Source organism: Pelodiscus sinensis, chromosome 1 (assembly GCF_049634645.1).
Source record: "Pelodiscus sinensis isolate JC-2024 chromosome 1, ASM4963464v1, whole genome shotgun sequence".
NCBI classification, from domain to species: domain Eukaryota; kingdom Metazoa; phylum Chordata; order Testudines; family Trionychidae; genus Pelodiscus; species Pelodiscus sinensis.
Window position 1 is genome coordinate 308,284,666 of NC_134711.1, and position 26,685 is coordinate 308,311,350.

Sequence of the window (26,685 nt, forward strand, 5' to 3'; positions counted from 1 at the left end):
AGAATCCCAGCCACTCCCCCCGCCAGGCTTCTGAGCAATCAAAGGCTCCCAGCACCAATGGCAGCCCTGTCTCCCAGCCTGTGAGTCCCAGCTGGGAGGCGGGGCCGCGATCGCTGCTCTGGGCATTTCAGAAACCTAGCCAGGGCGGGGGCGAGTGGCTGGGACTCCCAGGCTGGGAGGCGGGGCCGCAATGGTTCTGGGAGCCTGTGATTGCGCAGAAGCCTGGCGGGGGTGGAGGGAGTGGCTGGGACTCCCAGCCACTCCCTCCGCCCCCGCCAGGCTTCTGCACAATCACAGGCTCCTAGTGCCGATCGTGGTCCCGCCTTCCAGCCACTCCACCCGCCCACGCCAAGCTTCTGTTCGGTGCGCAGCCAGAAAAATCAGAGACTACCGGACATTGCACATGTCCGGTATTCTCTGATTTTTTTTACCGGACAAAGCGCACAAATACCGGACTATCCGGTAGAATACCAGACACTGGGCCAACCCTATGTATTGCCTTTGCTTCTAATTGCTGGCACATGAGAAATACCTTGAAAAGAGCCATACAAATGCATTTAGGTAGAAATATCTTTTGCATAGATCAACAGATTATCATCTTCAGACTGAAAGCCTATTTTTGTTAGGCATTTCACGGCTGACATTTATTGCTCCAACCCACCTTTTTATTAATAGTGCCTGGCAGGTTTCTTGTTTAATCTTTTTTGAATGGCTTCCAGATGTTAAGAGAAAAGTAACCTAGATGAGACACCTGAGCTCTCAGCTCAGAACTCTCCATGATCACTTCCATTCACCTTGCCATCTGTGACATGGTTTCAAGAAGACAGTTCCATCTCATTGAGTGACTCCTTTTGTAATAGAGGAGTGGAAGGGGCATCTCCTATAGGATATTTATGTAACCCTACAGGAAATTCTAGAAAGTTAACTGATATGTTACAAAGTGCTGGAAATAAGCATGACTGTTCTGTCTTTACAGATCAGGCCTATAAACTAAATTAATTATATTGCACAACTATGAGACTAAAATAATTGTGATTTCTGCATTTTAAGTAGAGAGGAAAACAAGGGGGGGATGCATGTGGCTATTTGAAATGAATGTCTTTTAATTAGTAGTTCACTTCAACAATGATTTCAACTCCCCTCTCTCCTAACAGTTTCAAAGGAATCATATCTTATTAATATTGTTAAAGGTAATGAAAGTGAGTGAGGGAGACTGTCCGGAGTGTATTATTTTCAAAGAATGAGGTTTTTAACATAATTCTGCTCATGTCTCTAAATGCTCTGTTTCTGAGGACTCCATAGCTGTCAACTCCAGTCTTTCCTTTTTGATTATGTTGCTGATATGTCTATACTACTTCCTTCAGAGTCCCAGCTGCAGCCTGCACAGTGAAGGTTGCAATGGAGATCTGCCTCTTTACTTCTTCCCAGGCTTTGTGCTGATCCTCATGGTGGTCAATATCAAACATGGCATCATAGATCCCTGGGAATGACTCTCCAGCGTACTTGTTGTGGCTGCTCGGAGCAAAAACAATGTGTCTGTGGGGGAAGAGAAAAAATACTGCAAATTATGAAAACATAACAAAAGTTTGTTTTATGAATCAATCATTATCCAACAAATGTATCAGCTTTCAAAGCAAATCCTTGGTAGCAGGGATGCAGATAAATATCCTTGTGGCAATGATGCCCTACACTGCAAAAAGCAAGAATACAAATATTTAAGTACATCCACAAATGCACTAAATTAGTCCATGTGAATGCCAGTGTTGCAGAGGAGCAGAGATACAAATTATAAATGTTTTTTTTTCTTCCCCAGTATTTTTGATTAAAGGGAAAAAACAACCAACCAATCACAGTTGCTGGCAGCTCAAGAATACTTTGAGTTAGGAAGGCTGATGCTTAAAGGGTCAATAAACTGGCCTTCACAGATATTGTTGCTAACAGAGGTTGTTAAAATACAAGGATTGTAAATCTTAATCTCAGTTTTCTCTTGCCAGGCTGCTTGTTTCAAGAAAAGTGAATGTTCTGCACTGTGCTGAAACGGGAGAAAAATAGAGAAGGTTTTAACTAGTCTGCCCACAAAAAAAATTCAACAGTTCTGTTCAAATGTTAGAGATCAGCAAATATATTTTCCTACTTCTGCAATGCTTGTGCTTTTGTAACTGCCACCAAGCAGATTTGAACCTGGGACCTTTGGAGTTTAATAGAGGAGTTCCTACAGCCTGAGCTATAAAATCAGCAGAGCTCAGACTATCCTGTAGAGGTCTCTTGGTCTTACCTGTTGCTGTGGTCTAGGTGCCACTGCATGAGATAGTGAAACACACCAGCTAGGCTACATCTACACTGCAGGCTTCTTGCGCAAGAACTTTTTGTGGAAGAGATGTTCTACAACAAGTTCTTCTGCAAGAACTGCCACACTGCCATGTGCTTTTGCACAAGAGATGTGCTTTTGTGCAAAAGAGTGTTCACACTGCTATGGACGCTCTTGCTTAAGAAAGCTCTGATGGCCATTCACAGAGCACCTGGGCTTTTTCCTGTTGTCTGTCCACACACGCCTTTTTGCACAAGAGGTCTTGCACAAAAAGGCTTATTCCTCATAGAAAGAGGAATAACTCTTCCACAAAAAGCCCTGTCTTTTGATGATCTACTGTACTTTTTCTTGCGCAAAAATGCGCTTGTAGTGTGGAGGCTCTGTGAGTTTTTGTGCAAAACCAGCTGGTTTTGTGCAAAAACTCTGTAGTATAGATGTAGCCTCGGTGTGAGTTATACTTTCACTATATTTTGTACTACTATGATCGGCCTAATGCTAACTGTTCCAAGTGTTAGAGCATGATCCACTTTTTTTTTTTTAAAGAGAATGTTAAGGCTTGAGACTACATTGCTTTGAAGTTTTGGAGTGGACTTTAATGGGAACAGGAATAAATGCTCAGGACTTGATCCACTGAAATCAGTGCAAGCACTCCTATTAACTTTAACAGTCTTTGGATCAGGCTGAATTTTACCCCAATATTCCCTTTCTTTTTCATTATCCTGTTAGTCTTATTTATGTCCCCTTTTCCCATACTAAATAATACCTCTTCTTTCTTTTTCCCATTCTTCAGATAACTGTAAATCATTAATGGTTGACATTTTTCAGAATTCTTAGGCAAAAGAACAAGTAAAGTTTGATGTAGATAATGTTTTCCTACCTGTAAAAGGGCCTGCCAGGTAAACCCAGAGGATCAATAAAGGCCCTTTCTAAAAACATGAGCTGATCATTCAATGACCTTATTGTTACTGGGCTGAAAAGAAAACAATAGATTGTCTTAGCTCCACAGTACTCTGTATATGCACATCCTAGACTAAAATTTCCACAGCTTCAGATGTACAATATATATCTAAAAACAGTGTGCAGAATGTAATGAGTTTAACATCTGTGAAGTCAATCACAGTTAAGTCAATGGACCTACCTTAATTTACCCTGATGATCTGACAAATAATGTGGAGGTTCTGTAAGGCTATTCTTAGGTGCTAAGGAATGTGTTGTAAGAAGGAGTGGAAAACTAAATGTTTTCTCCCACACTGCCCCTTATACCAGAAACTTTCTTCTCCCATCAAGACAACTCCCTTGCCGTACAATTCCTTTTTTAATACTCATTTATTCCATGAACACTGTCAAAATCAAGCAACTTCAGAAAAAATGCATGTGTTTTTACTCCAATGAACTTCTCAACACCAAAAAAATGAAGTTAGAAAATTTTTGGGGTTGGTATGTGAATTGTGTTGCCTGAATTGTTCTCTGTGTTTATTTATAATGCAAATTTCTTACAGCAGACACCATGGTTACCAGTGTGCTTTGTACAGCAACAAGCACTCTACTGATGCTTAACAAACAATAGATAATGTATTTACCTATGGTACAGGAAAACAGTGTACAATGTGACATACTGCTGACCTTTGCAGTGGAATCCTTAGGGCAAAATCTTAGCTACCACAGCATAAAGCTGGAATTACTCCACTGTAATCACCTCCAAATGTACATCAGTTAAAACAAAAACAGAATTTGGTCACTGATTAACTTCAACTCAACTTCTGTTAATATAATTGCTCTTGGACTGATGTGTCCCGTTTGGCATGTGTTGCAACATACAACCCATTACAAATCTTTTGCTGTATGGAATGGTCAAGGTTAATAGTATTTGATCTTAAAAAAGACACCAAATGTCTCTTTTAAAAAAAACACTGAAATGAAGTTTAGCTAGAGTCCATTTGTTTCTACTATATTTCATTGGTTCCAGAAAATAAAACAGAGCAAAGCAAAACCAACCATTCTGCTAAATAAAAACATCCCAGTTGTTTACAAATGGCAAACCTTAAATGTAAGCCTTGTGACTGATAATGAACAGTAATTCATGTTCCTAGCATTAGGGAGAGGGGCTGCAAAAATCAAAATAAGTAGAAAAAGAGACAAGAAAACATCCTGTTATGTGCAAATAGGATGTAAAACAAACAGCTGACCTACTGCACAACCAGCTTTAATGTTAGGACTGGTTTAGGCTAGGACTGTCAAGCAATTAAAAAATGTAATTGCGATTAATTGCACAATTAATCGCATGCGCCTCCCCTTTGAAACGCTGCAGTGGCGTTTCAACAGGGCAGCGCTGCATGAAGCCTGGGATCATCTGGAGTCCCCAGCTGCCTCCTGGCTCCATGCAACGCTGCCCCCTGGAAGCGCCGCGGCAGTGTTTCCAAGAGGCAGTGCATTAGGAACCTGGGATCAGCTGGGGACTCAAGCTGATCTCTGGCTCCAATATTGCAAAGTCCCTTTGGGGCGGCACTTCAAAGGGGCTTTGCAACAGCAGAGCCGGGGATCAGCTGGAGTCCCCAGCTGATCCCAGCTCCATGTTGCAAAGCCCCTTTGAAGTGCCGCTCCAGCACTTCAAAGGGGCAGCTCAGCATTAATGCCTGCGATTAACGCATTACAAAAATTAACGTGTTAATCCTGTCTTGCGTTAATCGCAGGTCAATTGAGAGGCCTAGTTTAGACTATTAAAATCAGCAGCCTTTTAGAATTAATATGTTGCACCATCAGCACTCTGAGCAGCCCTAGTACCAAAGAGATAATCACACAAATTAGTCAAATTAGTTAAATTCAGAATAGCCACGATTAGAAGGCCAACAGCTATCCTAGATCTATTTCTACCACTAATTCTAGTAGTAAGGTCCTTTCCACCACTCTAGCTGTGGGTCATAAAATGAGATCATGCAAGTGTAAATAAGAATCTGGCACTCTTAATACAACCAAAAACTGGATCTACATTTGTGCTTGAATGGTGGTGACCCAATTATTTCAAGCCTTAAAAGGACCCAATTGGTATTACCCTCCCTTCTATTAATGGGCACTTGTCAATGAGATAGTTCATGCAAGTGTTCACAGCAGGAGTGAGGGCTGCCCAATTAGGCCAAAATAATTTAATTATTTGTTTTGATGGCTAAGGAACCTGTAGAACTTACTTATTGATGTCTGCTTGCTGCAGTCTTCTGTGAAAGTCAGTGGCTGCTTCCGAAAAATTCTTCACAGCAGAAAAGAGAGAGTCTGGAGAGATGGAGAAGGAATAGCTTGACTGTGAAGCAGTATTCCCTGTAAGTTGCATGCTTTTGTGGCTGCTCAGGAGAGATTCTAATGGTGCCTAGCCAATTAGCAGAACATCTGCAGCTAGGTTTTTTGTTCTACTGGTAGTGCACATTTGCACATTCCTCAGTTCACATAACAAAATTTATTCTGCACACTGATGGAAAACTCAGCATATGGATGAAAAAGATTAGAGAGAACATCGCCTTGAAGTCTGTTTAGCTTTGGCCAATGAACCAACAACATGATCATCCTAATTCTAATAAAACAAAAGGCAACATAAAGCATGCCTGCAGTTCATACACTCCCATGTCAAACATCAAAAAAGCCCTCATACTCTCATGATTGCATGAGATGGTGAGAGCTGACAGAGCTTGCATGAAGGTGCCTTTTTTTTTTTTTTTTTTAAAGTGATCGGTTTTTTGAAGAATGATTTAAAAATAAAGAAGGCCTGGCCTACACTCATTTTTTATACCAGTACAAGTCCTAGTGGAGACATGATTATACCAGTAAAAAGGTGCCCTATACTAGGGATGTGAAGGAGTAGTCAACCACCCGATAACCAGGAGTTTATCAGGTAGCACTATCGAATACTGTATCACTCCCTCTCTCTTCCCCCAACCCCCACTCTTAAAGGGACTAGGAGGAGCCAGTGTGCAAAGATGCTGGCTCATTCTCTGGTTCCCCGCCAGGTCTCAGGACAACCCTCACGTTTCCACTCTGCATTTTTAAAAAGGATGCAGCAGCAGCAGCCCCCCGCCATTCCCCGACCTCCCTGACGCTGGCCCCTGCATTGTTAAAGGGATGCAGCAGCGGCAGCCTGTCCGCTTGTCTGTGTCAGTGCAAGCCAGCTGCTGATGCTGTGTCTGTTTTAAAAATGCAGAGGGGAAGGTTGACGGGAGTCAGGGGGCCAGCTGCTGCTGCCGTGTCCCTTTAAAAATGCAGACTGGCAGCGTGGAAGTTGTCCTGAGACTCGGCGGGGGACCAGAGAATGAGCCGGCATCTCAGCATGGATGCATGTCCACTAGAATAGTGGTTGAAGCATGAAGGGACATATGAATTTTTAATGCATTTGGCATGTAAATATATTGAGACACCAGCTACAACAGTGCAATGCAAACACCTATAATCACTTTCAGGTGACATTGTGAACAAGAAGCGGGGGGCAGCATTATCCCTTACAAATGTAAACAAACTTGTTGGTCTTAGCGATTATCTGAACAAGAAATAGAACGGAGTGGACTTGTGCAGTCTGTCTTACTTTTGAATAATATTATTTTTTGTACATAATTCTATCTTTGCAAGTTCAACTTTCACGATAAAGAGATTGTACTACAGCATTTGTATTAGGTAAATTGAAAAATACTCTATTTTTACAGTGCAAAATATTGGTAATAAAAATATAAAATGAGCACTATACGTTTTGAATCCTGTGTTGTAACTGAAATCAATATATTTAAAAACAAGAAAATGAAATATTTAAATAGAGGGTATTTTATTATTGTTTCAGTGTGGGTAATCATGATTAATTTTTGAATTGCTTGACAATCTTGTTTTTTTTAAAGCAGCCAATTTTTGTATCTGCTTTGTTTTCTGGTGTTTGAGCCTTTAGTAATAGATTATTCTAAGCTTGTCCCTTCAACCAGCAGGACTAAAGATTTAATTTTTGTTTTAAATTAAAGCTAAGGTTTCCTCCACTGTCAGGCTTGTACAGTTACATATTGCAATTGCCAATTAGGTTGGGCTTTCTGCATTATAACAGGTTTATTTCAAGTGATATTCAAGGGCCTACAGAAATTAGGTACTTGGTTGCTTTTTTAAAAATAAACTGAAATAAAATCATTATTTTAATTAGATTTGTAATTTTCTGGGGGGCAGGGATTGTTTTGTTCTGTTTATGCAGCACCTATCACAGTGGTTCATGACTAGGGATTCTACTTGCTATTCCAAAACAAGTAATGAATAATAATAATAAGAGTGATCTGGCAGAGGGTTATACATACCAAATGACACACTGTATGTTGTCATTTCTGTTTGATGATTCTTTGACACATTATAGACAATTTCAGCATAGTTCCTTAAAGCCTCTGCATAATATCTGCAGTCAAAGGGAAGGACCACAGAGTCAGCCAGTTCAAACACCAGACCTCCTCGCACCTTTGCTACTGTCAGGTGATTCTTAAAAGTTGGATCATAAAATCTCTCCACGATCTCATAGGTCTCATAGACACTGTGGTAAACTGGGTAGTTACTGTATTTTTCCACTCTCTGAAAAAAAAAAAGAATTAAAAAAACCTGTTACTTATAATGCTGGTTTGGACAGCTTCACTATGCTGCAAAACATTTACGCTTGTGTGTCTGGATCACAGCCATCCTCTTTGTTTATATTTTCAATATTTCTCTTCATAGGGGAAGACCTTGTTAAATAGACTGTGATTTGTTATATTATTGCAGTTGTGCACGTCCCTCAATGAGGGCACACAAGAATCAAAACAATCATGGTTATAAAGAACCACCACTTCAGCATTCAATGATTCTTAGAACACCTAGCCATAAGCAATTCTGTGTCATTACCCTGTCATTTACTTTGAACTAAGTCCCCTTAACGTTTCAGTTAGTTGATGTCACAATTATTATCATCACAATGTATGAATTGTTGGGGTAACAGCTAGGTGCCTCACTCCTGGGGCAAGACCCCATTGTGGTAGATACTATACAAATGAAGAGCAAAAAAGCAGTCTCAACTCCAAAGAGCTGATAGTCTAAGTTGTTGACTCTCAGCTGATGGTATTCAGAATGTCACAAAGGACAGTGATGAGATGGTGGGACGACAGACTTACCCAGTTTTTGCTGTAACGTGCTCTGCCTGAAGCAATGCCAATCCGCTGAAAAAAGACTTCAAAGTCATTGCCAGAACCCAGCTTATTTATTCTTTTGACAAGAAAAAGGAACAGATCTTGAGTAAAATATTTGAATACAATTTTTAGTATGTTTCCAAGCCATGTATTAATGAACTCCTGTCTTGTCTCCTGCCAATTCTATCCCCTCTAGCCCACTTCAGGTCATTTCCCAGTACGCTCTTCCTCCAAACATCTCCTTAACATAATCTCTGACACTCCTGAGTCATCGATCACCCATCAACACTGCTGTTTACAGTGGACTAGACTCACCACATGGCACTTAGTGGAGTTAGTGCAGGGAAGAATTGTACAGTATGCATCTTCCTTACTCTTGCTCACTTAGGAGACTTTTTGACATGGAATCCTAGTCAAGCCCTGCCTCTCATCTGAGGGGGATACAACAGCACAGACAGGGCTGTTGATTAATGGGAGGAGGGGCATTTGCCTCAGAGCTGGGCAATTTAAAAGGCTCCAAGCCACCACTGCTGCAGTGGCAGCCGGAGCCCCAACCCTTTAAATCACAGACTGAGCCCCACGTACCAAGATTCAGACAGCCTCAAGAGCTGGCTGGGGGACGTGCGGCGTGGTTAAGGTAGTGCCGCGGGCTGGTTGTCCTAGCACCGCTACTTCTTCCTGAAGCCCTGCCCCTTTCCAGGGGGCCCAGAGTCAAGCTCTCCCCCCACACACACACACGTTGCCCAGAGCCTGGCAATGTCTGTCATCAGCACTGGGCACAGAGCGGGAATCTACAGAGAGCATCTGACAGATCGTGGGGAACAGACTCACCACTCAGAACCCCCTAGTCATGACTTACAGTATTGACATTTTATGTTATGAGGGGCAATCCTTGGTGATCTGAAGGGAGATAGTGCTATAAAAAGCATCCCTGTCCCATTCTATAGATTTCTATACCTCCCCAGAGATCTGCAGAGATCTTTACAGAGACAATTATGGGAGGTTATAGTGCTTGGGTCTTGTCTTTCAGAGACGCAGAAACAAATGGTGAAGTGAGAAAGATGAAAAATTGTTGAGGTGACCAGACCGAAGAAAACAACATAAAAAACCAAACACCAGTTCCAAAACATTTTGGCTAATTTTACTTCCTCCAGGCACCTAATAAAATGCAGACTTCCAAGTGCTGCAGCCTATTGCATTAAGGACCACTGTTTTCTTTCCACACACTGGTTATGTTTTCTCAGAAATAAGGCTAAATTGACAATAAAACTCTGCTTCCTACTTCTAACCATAGAACCAGAACAAATAGGCCTAATTTCAACCACAGATGGGCTATGTCGTAATTGAAACCATACCCACAAATGTTTTGGAAACAGACAATCCCATTTTAGCTGTGGTATCTTAGGGAGCTATGCAAATCCTAGAAGCTATGAGAAATTGTGCGGCTAAAGCCCTGCTGTACTGACAATTTATTCTGTCATACGTAATATCTCCAATTCTGAATACTTGGACAGATCCACACCTGGTGTAAATTATCACAAGTCCACGAATCTTGAACAATTACACCAATTCAAAGGATCTGCCCCACGGCTTCTATTAAGAGCTCAGCTTTCCATGTGGCTAAAAATACAAAGAAAAAACCTATGCTACAACCAGAAGTATCTTTTGAACCTATCCTTTGTCACTTACCTGGGGACATCTTTATATTCTGTTGATGGATTTTTTTCATTCCAGCTCTCATAAAGAGATTTGCCTTCAAACCCCTCATCCGGACTTGGTATCTAGAGACATTCATTTAAGAAAAAAGGACAGAGATACACCATTTTAAGTATTAGTAAGCAAAAAATTCAATCTATGAAGTCAACTAGTTAGAACAATGACTAAGTCACTACTTAGGTGCATTGGGCAAATCACTAAACTTTTCTGCACTTCTTTTTACTAATTTGAAAAATGGTTGTAATAATAGTGATCTTATCTTACAACAGTGCAGTGGGTCCTAATTACTGTTTGCACAGTAGATTGTGGTGCTCAGATGAAAGTCACTACAGATACATATAAATATTAGAAATAATTATGCTCATGTCATACTTCTATTTTTAGTGTGTCCTCTGACTTACTCTGAAGTTTCAACAGCTGAAGGTATATTTTTCTGAAAGATTGTTAAGTTTTATTTCTTTAAGTAATTACCCAACAATAATAATCCAGTACAGAAAAAGGCATTTGCATTGATCTCTTTAAGTCAAGATTCTTCATGGAGTAATATTGCGAAAGCATGTTGTCACACATTGGCCCAGGACAGGCGCGGTGTTAGTCCAGTATTGCTCAGATATTAGAAACCAATAGGTAGTGGTTGTACTACTGATCCTGTGTACTTGCACATGGTACTCAGTTTGAGTAGGAGTTGTCAGATCAGGTTCATTGTTAGGTAATTGGGCCAGCAGCTTCAAAAGTGTTCTGGGGGCTCAATTTGAATTGCCTTTGATCTGATTTGTAGAGGTGTTGAATGTTTACAGTTTCCATTGGCTTTAACCGGAGCTGTAGATGAGCCATACCAATGATACTGAGGCCAGAGCTGTCTCCAGTTGAGTACCCAAAAAGTGTGGCACCTAGCATTAGCAGGCTCTTTTGAAAATTTGGGCCACTGCAAATTGTGTCAGTTATTAGCAAAGACTATGTTGACTTGTCTGATGGCGTGTACAAACCCCACACTGGCCTGGAAAGGGTCCCGGACCTACTCCCACTGAGGCTCTGCATTTAAAACATAGTAGGAACAGGATGGGCAGGCAGCCCAGCTTAGTTCCAGCTCATGCCGGGTCTGGGACCTACTCCCACCGAGGCTCTGCATGTTAAATGTAGTAAGAACCGGGCGGGCAGGCAACCTGACTCATGCCAGGTCCAGAAGCTACCCCCGCTGCAGCTCTGCATTTTTAATGTAGCAGGAGCCAGGCTGCCTGCCCACCTGGCTCTTACTACATCTGAAATGCAGAACCACAGTGGAGGTAGCTCCCAGACCAAGCGTGAGCTGGGACTGAGCACTTTAACTGCCTTCCCTTAATGACTAATCGTGTAGTCAATAAAAATTCTATCAACTACACAATTAGCGAATTACCCACTTCTAACATCCCTAGTGGTCACAGTCATCCCTGCCCCGCTACACTTTGGAGGGAGGAGCTACAAAGGGAAACACAACCTAGCTGGAAACTAGATGGGAGGGAGAGCAGGAAGGCTTGGATGGGGTCAGAGACTGGCTAGAGGGAAAGCAGCTCTGAGGTGGGACTATTATTTTGATTTACTACCAGTGACTTGCTGAGTCAGAGTGCTGATAACAGCCAAATAAAGCCCTTTATCTTTTCATCCAGCTGGAGAAATAGCAGTTGGTTGTTGCGAGACCAGGAGCAACCTAGTCACAAGTTGATTTTCCCTTTGCATGCTCTTCCGAGATGCGGCAGCATATTGAATGAGAGATTCTTGGTCAAAAAGGGCAGATGGACATTCTACAAGTAGAGTCCAACCAAGTATCCATAAATATCCTGGGCTTTATTTGCATGTTCTAGTCCGGTCGCCATTTTGAAATTCCACTAGCCCGAAGTAACTGCCGCGCGGCTGCACGCAGCAGTGAAACGGTAATTCAAACTAACTCCTTAGTTCGAATTAACTGTTATTCCTAGGAAACCCAAAGGTTTCCTTTTACCCCTTCTGTGCCACACAGGAGTTTTCTGCTCCCTCAGGGTATGTCTACACTACAGCGCTAACTTGAACTAACTTAATTCGAATTAGTTAATTCGAACTAAGCTAATTCGAACTAATGCATCCAGACTAAAAAACTAGTTCGAATTAGAATTTTGCTAATTCGAACTACCATGTCCACATTAAGTGGACCCTGAACCGGGCTTAAGGATGGCCGGAAGCAGTGCCAGCAGGGCATCAGATGAGGACTTAGAGCGTGGAGCTGCTGCCTCAGGCTAGCCGAGGGCTGTGCTTAAAGGGACCCGACCCCCACCCCGGACAGACAGTTCTCAGGGGTGCCCCGCTTGCAAAGCAGTCCTGTCTTGGAGTGCCCTGAGTGCCCACACTGGGCACATCACAGCACTCGGCCATCAGACCGGCTGCACTTGCTGCAGGCTGCCATCTGGGGAGAGGGGGAAATTGGGGGGCTGCAGGAGAGCTTCCACCCCCAGAAGCCCGCAGAGCCAGCCCAGTCCTCCCCATCGGGGGCTCGTACCCCATTCCTCCCTCACCTCCTTCCACTTACCCTTCCCTAGCCCCTTTTCTTGATGTACAAAGTAAAGGACAATTGTGGTCAAAAATGGAATCTGTCTTTATTGAACAAAACTGGGGGAGACTGGGAAAAGGAGGTGGGAGAGGGGAAGAGAGAGGCTGGGAGAGGGGAGGGCAACTACAATGATCAGGGGTTGGGAACAGGTCCCATATGAAGAGAGGCTAAAGAGACTGGGACTTTTCAGCTTAGAAAAGAGGAGACGGAGGGGGGACAGGATAGAGGTCTCTAAAAGCAGGAGTTGGGTGGAGAGGGTGCATACAGAAAAGTTCTTCATTAGTTCCCATAACAGAAGGACTAGAGGACACCAAAGGAAAGGAATGGATAGCAGGCTTCAAACTAGTAACAGAAAGTTGTTCTTCACAAAGCAAAGAGTCAACCTGTGGAACTCCTTGCTGCAGGAGGCTGTGAAGGCTAGAACTAGAACAGAGGTTAAAGGGAAGTGAGATCAAGTCATGGAGGTTGGGTCCATGGAGTGGTATTAGCCAGGGGGTAGGAGTGGTGTCCCTGCCCAAGGTTTGTGGAAGGCTGGAGAGGGATGGCACGAGACAAATGGCTTGGTCACTGTCTTCGGTCCATCCCCTCCAGGGTCCCTAGGGTTGGCCGCTGTCGGCAGACAGGCTACTGGGCTAGATGGACCTTTGGTCTGACCCAGTACGGCCATTGTAAGCTCAGGGCTCAGGGTCGGGGGTCTCAGTGGACCACCTTGATTTTCATGCAGACCTGCTCCTGGGTGGCCAGGCTGGCAGCTCTCCTGCCCTAGACGGACACTTTCCTGTGCCTAGTGCGGAGGTCGTGGACAAGGTCCACGATGTCCGCACTAGACCAGGCGGGTGCCCGCCTCTTACGGTCCCGGGCAAGCTCCTGGGAGCCACCAGCCTGGTCCTGGGAAGAGGGGGAGGGCTGGGGGGCATCGGGTGGCTGGCTCCCAGGACCCCCTTTAAGGGGTCTGGGGCCGGGAGTGGGGCAATAGAGTTTCCCTGGTGTTGGCCAGAGTGGCCACCAGGGAAAGCTGGGGAGGGCTAGCCTCCCACTAGTTCGAACTAGGCTTAGTCCTCGTAGAATGAGGTTTACCTAGTTCGAACTAAGTGCTCCGCTAGTTCGAATTAAGTTCTCACTAGCGGAGCGCTAGTGTAGCGCCTATCAAAGTTAATTCGAACTAACATCCGTTAGTTCGAATTAACTTTGTAGTGTAGACATACCCTCACACATGTTTCAAGGTAAAATCTCAACACAACCTTAACTATGGATTCACTATTGAGCCCTCCATAGTACCAGTATGTAAGAAATAAGATTGAATGGGTAACTGAACACTTGATGGGCAAATTTTACTCTCATTACACCTGGGCAATCCCAATGGTGTCTAGGGTAGAACTGAGGTAAATGAGAGTGGTATTTGGCCGTTGAGGTTCAACTCTCTGATATGCAAAGAACAGATTTTATTACAATCAACAGAAGCCCTGACAACAGGGCACAATTTTGGCCAAAGTCTCTTTGTAACAAAAACAGTTTCACATTCAGTAGAATAACCAGCTCCTGTGGGTAGTTACTGTGGCTAGACTAGTTGATATATTAGTGTGTTTTTACCTCTTTGGTCAAGTTGTACACCAGGCTGTACATCAGCGGAGTACAATCAATTCTCAGAGTGTAGTTACCTGAAATACAAGGTCAGTGTTTAGAATAGAAAACCAAGTATGCCCTGTGTCTTTGTGGTGGGAGGAGGTACGTCTGTAATAAGAGGAGACATCAAGGCTAGGTCAACACTACACCCATCTGTCGGCAGAGGGATGTAAATAAAGCACATCAAAAGTGCAAATGAAGCGGGGATTTAAATATCCTGTGCTTCATTTGCATAATCACATTCTGGCGCTGTTTCGAACAAGCGCCATTTTGAAACTGGAACCGCAGTTTAGACGCGGTTCTGCCAACAGCGCGGTGATTTTTTGACAGATCCTGTACTCCTCATCCCCGCTTCATTTGCACTTTTGATGTGCTTTATTTACATCCCTCTGCCAACAGAGGATTATAGCGTTGACCTAGCCCAAGAAGGAAAAACAGGATCTCCAAAGTAGAGAGGGTTACCAACTGTAGGCTGCTCAGTGCATTCACATTGGGCTTAGGATTTGGGCTGAATCATGCTCCAACTAGCACAACAGCACAGGATCCTGCCTTGTGTCCCTGTGCAAGCTACACGTCACTGCTAGCCGCACAGGAGAGGATACTGACACTTCAGGGAGGGGTCAGGTCCCTGGTTCTAACCCCCATTTCCCCTTCCTCACATCACGTAACAGGTAGCATAGTTATATGGCCAACATAGCGTGCACGTCTCTGAAGCAGGAAAGCAAGTGTATTTCTGGGTTTATCATCTCCCTCCCACACTGCGCTCCTGGGTGAACATAACAGTGCTCTTTTCTCAGGGCTCATGGCAAAGCCAGCACTGAGCTTCAAGTGAAGCTGTTTCAATTTCATCTATGTCCCACCTGCCACTGCCATAGAAACACAAGTATACACCTTCGACTGCAGAATCTGCATTGATATACGCCACTCCACGGGCTTGTAATAGTTTGGCATTTTCCTGCAATGGAAAGGAAAAAAAACCCCAAATTGATTAACTTTTCCCACAAAATAACATTGTCAACTTTAACTTTAACCTGCAGTTTTCTAAATTATCACAATCCAGTCCACCTGGTTCACATGTCAGTCTTGTCTCCCAAAACAAATGGACTGACTGATACTTGAATCAGCTTCTTTCGGAGCAAGGTGAATTGCATACATGGGTTTTTGGACAAGTATTTAAAGGTGGCACTTGGGACCCATCCCAACCAAACACCGGGTTTTATTTAGTTAAACAGAGCAGGTTATCTAAACCACTACAGGTGGCCCCATCATGCCTTCTTTACTGTTAGGAACATATGAATGGACGTACTCAAATGGCCTCATTCCACACTTCACCATCAACACTGGCTAGTAACAATTAACTTAGGGGAAAGTGCAAGCCTCGTAATCCCAATAGTCAGAGGTTTGCTTATGACATACATGTTGGTAGTATTTATGTGCCTTCCAAAAATCTTGCTTCTTTGATATTTACTATTACAGCTCTGTAGCAGAATCTGTTAAACTTCTGGCCTCAGCAGTTTCATGCTGCAATGAGTTCCATAGGATAACTGTGTGCCATCTACTGTATATTTGAAATAAATTGTTTGTGAGTGACTGAGACAGTCTGTCTGTTCAAGAACTCCTCTGAAATGGTAAGAGCTAGTATCACCAACTTCCTCTTTCATAACTTAAAGGAAGATAAGGATTTGGTCATATAGGAGGAGGCTGAAGGCCCCCCATAAATATGGGGATGCATAAAACCATACAGAAAAAGAGATAGAACCATTAGGCAGGTGAAAGGGTCTGGCTGGGAGTGCAAGCCCCCCATGTAGGACTGCCCCAGCCCTGTGCCTCCCGCCTCACTGACACCCTTTAGGGCAGGCTATGGGAGAGGAAGATTCCCACCCCTATTCATATGGGAATATTGCTAGCTGTTCCCCTTTGTAAGGGAGCAAGGGAAAAGTGCACAATTTGCTCAATTCCTCATTCTGGCTTGTCCTCACTCCCTTTTTTGAGTTAAGGGCCCAGGCAATGCTGGGTAAATGTTCTAGCATGAAAATAAGTCATTCTATTAGTTTTGAATTTCCCACCTTTCATTTGCATTGAGTACAGCAGACTTCCGATAATCCGGCACCTTTTGGACCTAGGTGGTGCTGGATTATCAGATTTGCCGGAGAATCGGGAGGTCAGGTACAGCTGCACGGCTTAACAGCTGGCCAGGACACAATCTCCCTCCCTCTCCCCTCCCCTTTCCTCTTCTGGTCTCCTCTGTGCTGTAACCTGATCCTCCTCCCTCTCCCTTCCCCTTTCCCCTTCACTGAAGCAAAACGCTCTTCTCCATACTGTAACAAGATACTCCATACCGTAACACGATATGCTCCATCTGGTTACAGCCAGCATGAGTGCTGAGTGGCAGGCTTCTTAATTAGCTGGTCAGGAGCGCTTGGCATTTTGATGCCGGAGTATCGGGAATGCCGAACAGTTGGATGCCGGACTATCCGAGTTTTACTGTAGCTCCTTGTTCTCATGTTATGAGACAGGGAGAACAGAAGTTCCCAATCTCCCTTTTCTAGCTCATTCATTATTTATAATTACCATATCATCCAAGAGAGAATAAGAAGATTTTGCAGTAAGGTAAACTGTGGATGATAAAACTGCAAGCCAGTCATGCTGAAAAGGAATCTCCATGCAAGATTTATAGGCCTTTGGAATGATCTCAGTTAGAACAGACTCTAGTTTGACCTGGTGGATGCTTTTAAAGTCTATGAATTGGTAATTTCCTAGAAGTGGTTGTACAGAGAAATGATGCCCTCAATTCTGAATATTATTAATGCAGATGGATTTATGACACAGGGTATTTCCTCTCTCAGTACAGATCAAGTACATGGGGCAGAAGTCCCTCTTATACGCAACCATCAAAACCACAGACCTGATTCTGACAATGCTTACAGCAGTGTAAATCTCAAGCTGCTCTATGGAAATCAATGGAATTAAACTTATTTAAAAGCTCAGTGTCTCCATCTGGCAGGGTCACTACATACAAGTATAGGCGGGTACAGTAAAACTCCATTAGTCAGGCATCCAATGCTCCGGGACTCATGATGGTCCGGCACCATCAGGAACCCGGAAGTGCTGGGGCAGCCAGACAGGCTTCCCCCATTCAGCTGCTGCTGAAACTGACCAGAAGCTGAATCAGGGAAGCTGGGAGCAGAGCAGCTGGGGTGCTGCCGGGTTGGTCTCGTAGCGCTGCCCTTCGGGGCTGCGGGACCAACCCGGCAGCACCCCAGCTGCTCTATTGCAGGCATCCCCGATTCAGCTGCTGCTGAAATTGACCAGCAGCGGCTGAATCAGGGACGCCTGGGGTAGAGCCGGACTATCATAAGGGGGGGGCTATGAGGTATCTGGAGTGGCATCCCCTCTCACCCCACTCCAGACCCCTCATAGCCCTCCCTTCTGATAGTCCGGCATATCTGATAATCTGGCACCCCCTGGGTCCTAAAGGTGCCGGATTATCGGAAGTTTACCATATATTCTCAGACACACTTTGTTTTGAGATTTAGTATTGTTACTTTGGTTGTACAATAAGTAGCACATGTGGTCTCTTCAGATAAAATTCACACGGAGGTTGCTCATTGCTAAAGCCCAGAATAACATAATGTTGTTCGCAATACAACGTTGGATACTTTCTCATGTGTTTGTGTGTCTGAACATGCTTCACTGGAGCAGGTTCTAAAACGTGAGGGAAACTGTGCAGAACTCTCTTAGATCACTTAGGCCTGGTCTACACTCGACCTGGAGGGTTGGTTTAAAGTATGCAACTCCAGCTATGTAAATAATGTAGCTGGAGTTGGCGTACCTTAAGCCAAACTAGGTGCCATCTTCACAGTGGAACGCTGATGGGAGCAAACACTTCTATTGGCTTCCCTTATTCCTCACGGCTGCAAGGAGTACCGGTGCTGACTAGAGCCACCCTCAGCATTTGATTTAGCAAATCTTAACTAGACCCACTAAATCAAATGTGAGAGGACAGATCTCTGGGGCTGCAAGCATAGGTGTGGCCATATTCTTGATTTACCTCAGCCCATTCTGTAGATCCGAGCAAGCCAAATTCCTCTGCATCCCAGCTCGCAAATATCATTGTTCTTCTGGGTCTCCATCCTACAATGATTCAAGATGTAAAGCACCAGGAGAATTACTCTAGAGAAATATACCGTGACTGTGTATCAAACTGAAAATAAATTTTACTGTGAATACCACCACTTTGGCCTCAGCTGCAAGAGTGATGTATGGTGCAAAAGGTGCAATTGGGGAATCTACCCCGAAATGCTTTTGTAACTTTACTCATCGTTTGCAATACTATGCCTGATGCAGATTTTTGTCTCTGCTGAATGCCTGAGGAGATTGACATTTTCCTGAATTCAACATTTTGGCAGATAACTAGTGAAAATATTTTGCAAAAATGTTTTTTTAAAATTTTTTTACAACCAACTCCACTCAATACAACTATTAAATTACCGCTGTCTTTAATTTAAATGTGCATCCTAGCACTTCTAATGCCAAAAGTGCTTTCCCTGACCCTCCTCCCGAACACTAACTCTCAAATACTGAGGAATCCCCTCGGTGATTTTGATAGATCCATTTCTAAACAAAGATATTTCACTCTAAAAAGCTTTGCATGTGACTAGAAGCCATGGTAAACTGGAGCAGAGTATATTGCAATGTGTTTTTTTCCTGTATCTACTTTATCCAAGCTCTCCTTCATGCCACTACTATTACTCCCCTTCCTGTTTGGCTTCACTAAGCATTGTTTCATAATATGTTTGGTAACTAGGCAGTGAAAGAAACAAAATTAACCTCAAACAGATTTTAAATGCTGTGGTTGGACAAAGAAAGCTACCATAGCACAGTGTCCGGGTTATGTCAGGACCTCTGTTTCCAGGACTTCAAACTCAATAAAAAGAGACTCCATGTGTTCTGGAGGTTGACTTTCAATAGTGATGATGTTCCTCGCTACACTTCAATGTAATTAGGAAATATGTATTTTTAAATTTGTTCTCCCATTGATTTTCCACAGTGTATCCCTGTATGTATTATGAGTCCCATTCACACCAGCTTAATGCTAACGTACATATAACAGATTTGGGAGTTATAAATGTTGCCTTCTCAGATGCTTCCTCACTCTGTTATGCAGGGGTGGGCAAAAGAACCTCCACGGGCTGGATTTGGCCCACGAAGCGCGTTGATCTGGCCTGCAGATATTCTGCCACTCCCCCGCCCCCAGGCCAATCAGGACCTAGGGATGGGGGCACACGCAGCATTTAGAGTCAATCCTGGTGGTTGACTCTAAGGGCTATGCACCAAAGGACAGAAAGCAAGAGACTTCACACTCCTTCCACCCCCAGGCCAATCAGGTATGGGGGTGGTGGGAAGCACACAAAGTCTCCTTAAGTCCTGCAAGGGGCTCCGCACTTATACTCAACTGCCAGCTTCTGCTCAGCTGGCAGGTGATTCTAAGCACAGCACTTCCTTGCAGGGTGGGGGTAGAATTTGCATGCTCCCCCTGACTTCTAGGCCCTGACTGACCTGATGGCAGGAGGGGAGCACACAAAGTCTCCTCACACTGCCAGGGGCATAGGCACCTCGAGGGAACCGTCCACTGTTGAGAACAGCTAGCAATTTTCTCTGAGGAGGGTGGGGGCAAATACTTCACATGCTCCCCCACCCACAGACCAATCAGAAGTGTCCCAGCCCTGCCCCTTATGCCTGAGGCCCCTCTCCTTCTAGGGTTGCCCCCGGTCAAAAATTATTGCCCATCCCTGATGTTATGGCATAATTACATAGATTTTTTTAAGGCCATAAGATGATCCAGTCAGACCTCTTGTTATCAAAGACCACAGAATTTTAAGCAGTTACCCCACTAGTCATATTACAACAACATTCAACATATGATTCTATGATAAGGGGATGGTTGGATGAAATAACATGATCTTGGTAACTAACTGACCATTCATTATCAGTTGGAAATAGGTCAATGGAGGGATGATAGGAGTTGCTATAGGGAACTTTCTGGGTGTCTGGCTGGTGAGTCTTGCCCACATGCTCAGGGTTTAGCTGATCGCCATATTTGGGGTCAGGAAGGAATTTTCCTCTAGGGTAGATTGGCAGAGGCCCTGGAGGTTTTTCGCCTTCCTCTGTAGCATTGGGCACAGATCACAGCTGAAGGACTCTCTGCATGTTGGGGCCTTCAAAGTATTTGAAGGCTTCAATATCTGAGACATAGGTGAGAGGATTATTCTAAAAGGGGTGGCCGAGATTCTGTGGCCTGCACTGTGCAGGGGGTCAGACTAGATGATCATAATGGTCCCTTCTGACCTTAAAGTCTATGAGTCTATGAGTCTATGACCACTACTCTTTGAGGCCAATCCACCGGCAGTCGATTTAGAGGGTCTACTGAAGTCCTGCAAAATCAACCACAGTTCGCTTTCTGGTTGACCATGCTACTCTACCCTGGATGACAAAATAAGAGAAGTCAACGGATTTTCTTACATCAATCTCCGACCCCTACTCCCTCCCCCCGCCCCGCCACACACACAGTGTAGACCCCATGGTAACTCAATGTTGACTTCAGCTATGTTATTAACATAGCTGTAGTTGTGTCCCTTGAGTCAACTTTTTGTAACAGTAGCCTTACTTCCGCATCTTCCACACATTCCCATTTTTTTCCCCAGATAAAACCTCCCACACCCCTCACAACCTTGGGGACCAAGGATGCCATAACATCAGAAATTTGATTAATTAATTAATTAAGATAACTGATTAACCGTTGCAAAGCAGTGTAAAGACAAAAGTTGCTGTATAGGAGTTCAGTCATTTCTATAATTAGATACTTTAATTCCTTGCCAAAGTAAATTTGCCATACTGTGAACAACAGAGGCACACAGGCCAAGATCTACAAAGGAACTTAGGTACTGCAACATAGACCATGTCTTCTGATTCAGACTCCTGCACACAATTTAGGTAGCTGAATGAGTAACTACTGTGGTTTGTGAATCGTCCTGAGGCTCAGGAAGGAGCTAGGAACCTGGGCACCTAAAGTGAAGCTACAGGGTGCATGCTCATAAGCAAAATCATAGGACCTGAGAGAATATAGGCACCTATAGGATTAAGTGGAAGCTGATGGCCAGTTTTGTGGATTGCAATGGTGCCTAAAAATGGAATTTAGGATACCTTTGGACACCATAAGTGTCTCTGAAACATCTATAATAGATAACTGAAGAGTAGACTGCTCATTCCAAATATCAAGGACTAAGGCCTTGAATTACCAGAGATCTTAAGCCCGTACTTAACTATAAGGACATGCTCAAGTCACACTAGGGTTGCCAGGTGTTCAGTATTGACCCGGACAGTCCGGTATTTTCACCTTCTGTCTGGTAAAAAAAAAAAAAAAAAAATTCAGAAAATACTGGACACCTGAAATGCCCGGTATTTTCTGTGTTTTTCCCCTGCCAGGAGGCGAAAATACCAGATACCTGGCAACCCTAAGACACACTCGACAACTAGGCCCAGCCCCCGCCCCCTGGACCGCCTGCTTACCTGGGGGGGAGGGGAGAGGGAGGGGGCTTGATCAAGAAAACAAGATGGCTGCCAGCAAAAAGACCTGAAGTAAGGGGAAGCAATGCCTTCCCTGGGTCTTAGTGCTCAACCTCTCCCCTCTCGCACTTAAAGGGGCCATGCTTTTTTTTTTTTTGCATTTTTTTTCGGCTCAACAACTTTGGTCTCCCCCCCCCCTTTTTTTTTCTTTTTCCCCAGTGGTTTTTTTTGGGGGGCGGGGATGTTCAATATTTTTGGTTAAACCATCTGGCAACCCTAAGTCTCACTGAACAAAATAAATGCAACAGAGAAGAAATTTGACTCTTAGTTTAAAATAAATCAGTAAATGGCTCTGTTTGCTTTATTCTTTAGGCACATACCTTCCTTCTTCAATTTCCCATAACTTCGTACAATCTCGTGAACCACAGCTGCTCCACTCTGTGGATCAATTCCACCAAAAACCCAAGAGTCACGGTGGCCTCCCAGGATGATGAATCTGTCTGGAGATATTAAGTTTGGGGGTCCATTTAAACGATTTATTTCCTGCAGTGATAGCATCAATGGAGAGTAGCTATGAATTCTATGTAGGTTTGCTGACAACCAATACACCACTTTAACAGCTTACTTCCTCTGTGGCAGAATGGGAAGAGTCACTGTAAATCTCTATAGAAAAAAAATCAGGAAAGTTTATTGCTAAACTGCAGGTAGTTTGTCATTTATTTATATTAGCACCTGTAGAAGTTTTAAACTTAGTAGCACTGTAATCCTTCAGGATGTTTATAAGACACACTATAACAATAATTAGTTCCAACTGAAGTCTAAGTTTTTAAAGTTGATGGAATTATAAAACCTTTTCTGACATGCATCATTTTCCAATATATTCATCATTCAGGCTTTTGATTGTTCTGCTTCTTTCGCTGCTGGGATGGACACTGGGAAAAGATGTAGAATCCTGGCAACTCCTCTGGCTGCCTTACTGCTCCCAACCCCAGCCCCCAAACCTCAGCCCTGTACACAGAGACACGGCAGCTAATGGAGGCGGTGGGGATGGTGGGCAGGGAGTCTTTCCAGTACACTGTACTGTCTGAAAATAACTTGCCAGTATGGCGTGATGGGCTGTAGTGGTCCACTAGCACCACAGCCTGGTGTTCATATTTCTATATCATAAATGTTCTTCACAAGTTTTAAAATCACTGAAGTATATTTTCTTGCACTAGGTGATAGGTACATTACAATGATTAACCGAGTCACAACGGAAGATGTAGCTGACATGATATGGCATCCAAAATAATAAAATCCTGCTGTCTTGCTTGCAATGTTCCCTTTAATCATTTTCATCCATGTGTGTCTTTTATGTGCACCGAGGCATTTGCAAATGTGCACCACCAGCAAAAGCATAAAACTGACCTGTGGGTGCTCTGCTAATCAGTTGGGTGGCATTTGCATCTCTCCTGAGCAGACACACAAGCACCCAGCTTACAGGGAACACTGCTTGCTTGATGTTGTTATAATTATGATTCAGCCCAAAAGTGGCTATATGTGATTGCAGATGTAGTGATCTTACTTCCCTATAAATATCTGTAAAGTAGTTTAGGGGCTTTCAGATCATGCTGGATAAAAGATGCCATAATACAATGCACATAAAACATTATGAGGTTAAGTGATTTCATTGACAAGAACATGAATGTCTTTTCAAACTCAGAAAGATCTAAGCTTTCATTTATTATTTAATTCCCACAACTCTCCCATTTAAAAAAATCCATCAGAGAATGTACTTGCAATATTACTTGCCTGGATGCAAGTGTTTATGGCTAGATTATGTTCCACTTGGAAAATCAGTTTTATAATGAAAGTGCTGACGTAACTTAGAACTGTGCGAGTGCTGCTGTAGGAAATCCCCAATGTGTATGAATAGACATGCTCAGCAAGTAGAATACAAAGAAAACCCCTTTTCTCATCCTCCCTTTGCAATTACAATGCTTAATTAGGTGTATCTGCAGTTCACTGCACCCACAGACAATTTATAAGACAAACGGCTTTACCTGGTTCTGTTGCTCCTCTGATGGTTCCAATCACATTGTAAATTCTTGTCACTTTATTGTTACTGTGAACATGCATTTTCACCTTCCTAATGCATTGGAAAGCAAATTGAAAGAGAGACCTCATCAGATTACTTAATAAAATATTATATGCTTAAAAATGTGTAAAATGAAAAATACATTGTTTATAGCGAGAGATTAGGGAATGAATTTTGTTCTCAGTTAAACAAACCTGGTAAGAATCCAGTGATGTTGCTCTGGATTTATAGTGTTAATATTTGGGACACAATTTGGCACTAGAAAGTTACGTAATCCCATTGTGTGTGTCATATTGGTAAGGTTATTTTTACTGGTTGGTGCTATGATTTATACTGGTAACAAACTAAAAGCTCTGAACTTAAAAGAATGCTCTGAAAGCAGCTGTTTTTAATGTTGGGAAGGAGAAAGGAAAAATAATGCATTTTATAAATATTTTTACTAAATATAGGATTACTCTCTCACTTAGCCAGTGTAATTCCATGGTAAATTTATTGTAGTTAATGAAATCTCAAGGACAGGAGTCAATGGAATATCAGGCCCCAAAACAACAGGAGACATTTTAAGTTGTAACACAAAAATGTCTTTTATTCACTTATGTGCCAGCCACCTTGGGACAGTGTCTAGCTCTCTGTGAAGTCCTATGGATTTTTTTTTTAGTTTAATTTTCCTGATAATTTGACTATGAAGGAAGTCGAATGGTTCATCTGAGGTCATTGTAATAGCTCAGCTTGAATGAGAACTCCAGGATGCATGTGGATTCTCATTGTTGGTTGTAATTCTCTAGCTCGCATGGCCTCAGTCACATGAAGCAAAAATTAGGCCTTGCTATTTAAAGAACACACTGAATTAGAATTTTCAGAACTATGCAAACTTGAGGTTAATATTTTCCCTAGGTTATATGATGCAATAAGTGGTCCAAAAGCTGAAGACAGTTTAGCTCAAAATAGAACTGCATGCAACTTTTATTATGAGGCCTTTGACTTTGCCCAGAATGACCCGAGAGTTTGCTAAGATTGGAACCTTTCAAATGAAAATGGGTCATGGTTTGCTTGGAACTTGAGCAATGTGTGGATTTGCAACAAAACAGGGTTAAACTCAGCTGATGTTTTGCTTAGTCCAGAAGAAACAAGGTCATATGCCTTGATGCCAAGGAAAAAACATAAAGAGCTCTAGTTCAAAGATTTCATCAACTGTCGTTATATTTCCTTAGTTATATGTAATGCAATATATACGTAATGCAATGTAATTGCTTTATGTAATGCAAAACTGACCTTGTAGAGTAACTGTTTATGAAACCAGGCCCAATGTTGTAAGACACATTCAGGCTTCCTTTCCAGCTGCTGTCAGGTGGGGAAGGTCCTCCCATGTTACTGTTATAAAAAAAACCTCTGTTTTTATTTATTTATTTATTATTTCCGTAAGTATAGTGCCTAGGAACCACAGTCATGGATCAAGCCCTCATTGTGCTAAATGCTGTAAAACCCAGCAATTTCCTCAAAAAGCTTACCAATCTAAACTTTATCAGAAAATGTATCAAATGGGCCTCTAAAACTGAGGGGACCTTGGACTGTATGCACCAAGTGATCTTTTCTTGCACCACTGCCTATGGGCTAGATCTTGGTCTTAGTTACACCATTGTAAATCCAGAATAACTCCAAGCATTTGCATCAGTGCTGGATACACTAAACTGACCCTTCAGCCATACAACTGAAATTTAAATGTAACATTTCAGTGATAAACATGGACTTGTGACAAATGGTAAGAGGTAGTTAATTTAGCTTTAAAACCTGCAAGGGTCTTGGGAAAAAAATAAACACAGACTAGACCAGACTTTATTCTAAATGGCGAACAATTGAAAGCCCTCAGTTAAGTCAATAAAAATCAATGCCTGCTTAGCAGTCTGTTTGAATAGATGCCTTTCCAGCATTCTAGCCAATTTTTTTTTATTATTAATATATTTTGTTGAGTGCTTATAAGAATTAGGGTAATTGTCAGGGTCTATGAATGTCAGAAGGTGACCTCAGTTTTGGTATTCTGGCCCCAAATCTGTGTAACACTCAAGTGCATCCATATTCACAAAGCTATTAAACATATGCATTATGCCCAAGAGCCTATTGGATTGAAAATCTATACAGGTTGGATTTCCCTGGTCTGCCACCCTCGGGACCTGACTGGTCCCAGATGAGGGATTTTTCCGGACCAGGGGAAGTCATTTCAGGCCCCCTGCTGCTCCCTGCCTGCCTCTCTCCCCCAGGACTTGCTGGCTCCTTCCCCAGTCCAGCTGAGCTGCACACCAGCTCCCTCCACCTGGCCCTGCAGCCCAGCTGAGCCACGCTGGTCATCCCACAGCTCCATGACCAGCAGGTCCCACCAGTTGGAACTGGTGTCCAGCCTCCAGAAACACCTCTCCACTGAGGGTTGTGGTTGCAAGGGTATTGCTACTGAACCCAGGGAGAGGATCCCCAGAATGAGCTCGGGGTCGAGCTCAGTCAGGACCAGGAAGGCAGCCGGCACAAAGTGCTGCAGAAACTGCAGCATGGCCGTGTGGGGCCATCACATGCCCAGGGGCAGCTCTGGCTCCATGTCACAAAGGAAAAAGCTGTGGTGTCCACAAAAACTGGGCAACCACAGCAGGCACGGCAAGAGCTTTGCTGTCCCTCGAGGAGGTACGCAAGCACACAG

At 43.3% G+C, this 26,685-nt stretch overlaps 1 protein-coding gene across 9 annotated transcripts in view; it reads right to left on the reverse strand.

Annotated features, from left to right (window-relative positions):
- Positions 1-1,083: 1,083 nt before the first annotated feature.
- Positions 1,084-26,685, reverse strand: part of LOC102455710 (Putative N-acetylated-alpha-linked acidic dipeptidase) — a 54,272-nt gene continuing 28,670 nt past the window's right edge. For 5 of the 9 annotated variants that reach the window (XM_006118380.4, XM_075919388.1, XM_075919387.1 and 2 more), the window contains 12 exons: positions 25,275-25,373; positions 23,968-24,053; positions 22,306-22,425; positions 18,411-18,493; positions 15,251-15,314; positions 14,327-14,394; positions 10,153-10,244; positions 8,449-8,539; positions 7,612-7,876; positions 5,491-5,572; positions 3,186-3,278; positions 1,084-1,536 (listed from right to left, as the gene is read on the reverse strand). In XM_006118380.4, coding sequence (XP_006118442.2) covers positions 1,347-1,536; positions 3,186-3,278; positions 5,491-5,572; positions 7,612-7,876; positions 8,449-8,539; positions 10,153-10,244; positions 14,327-14,394; positions 15,251-15,314; positions 18,411-18,493; positions 22,306-22,425; positions 23,968-24,053; positions 25,275-25,373 — 1,333 coding nt within the window. In that variant the 3' untranslated portion in view covers positions 1,084-1,346. Of the gene's footprint in view, positions 1,537-3,185; positions 3,279-5,490; positions 5,573-7,611; positions 7,877-8,448; positions 8,540-10,152; positions 10,245-14,326; positions 14,395-15,250; positions 15,315-18,410; positions 18,494-22,305; positions 22,426-23,967; positions 24,054-25,274; positions 25,374-26,685 lie in introns of those variants that run through there. The other 4 variants (XM_075919385.1, XM_075919386.1, XR_012900762.1 and 1 more) reach the window with 4 other exon arrangements.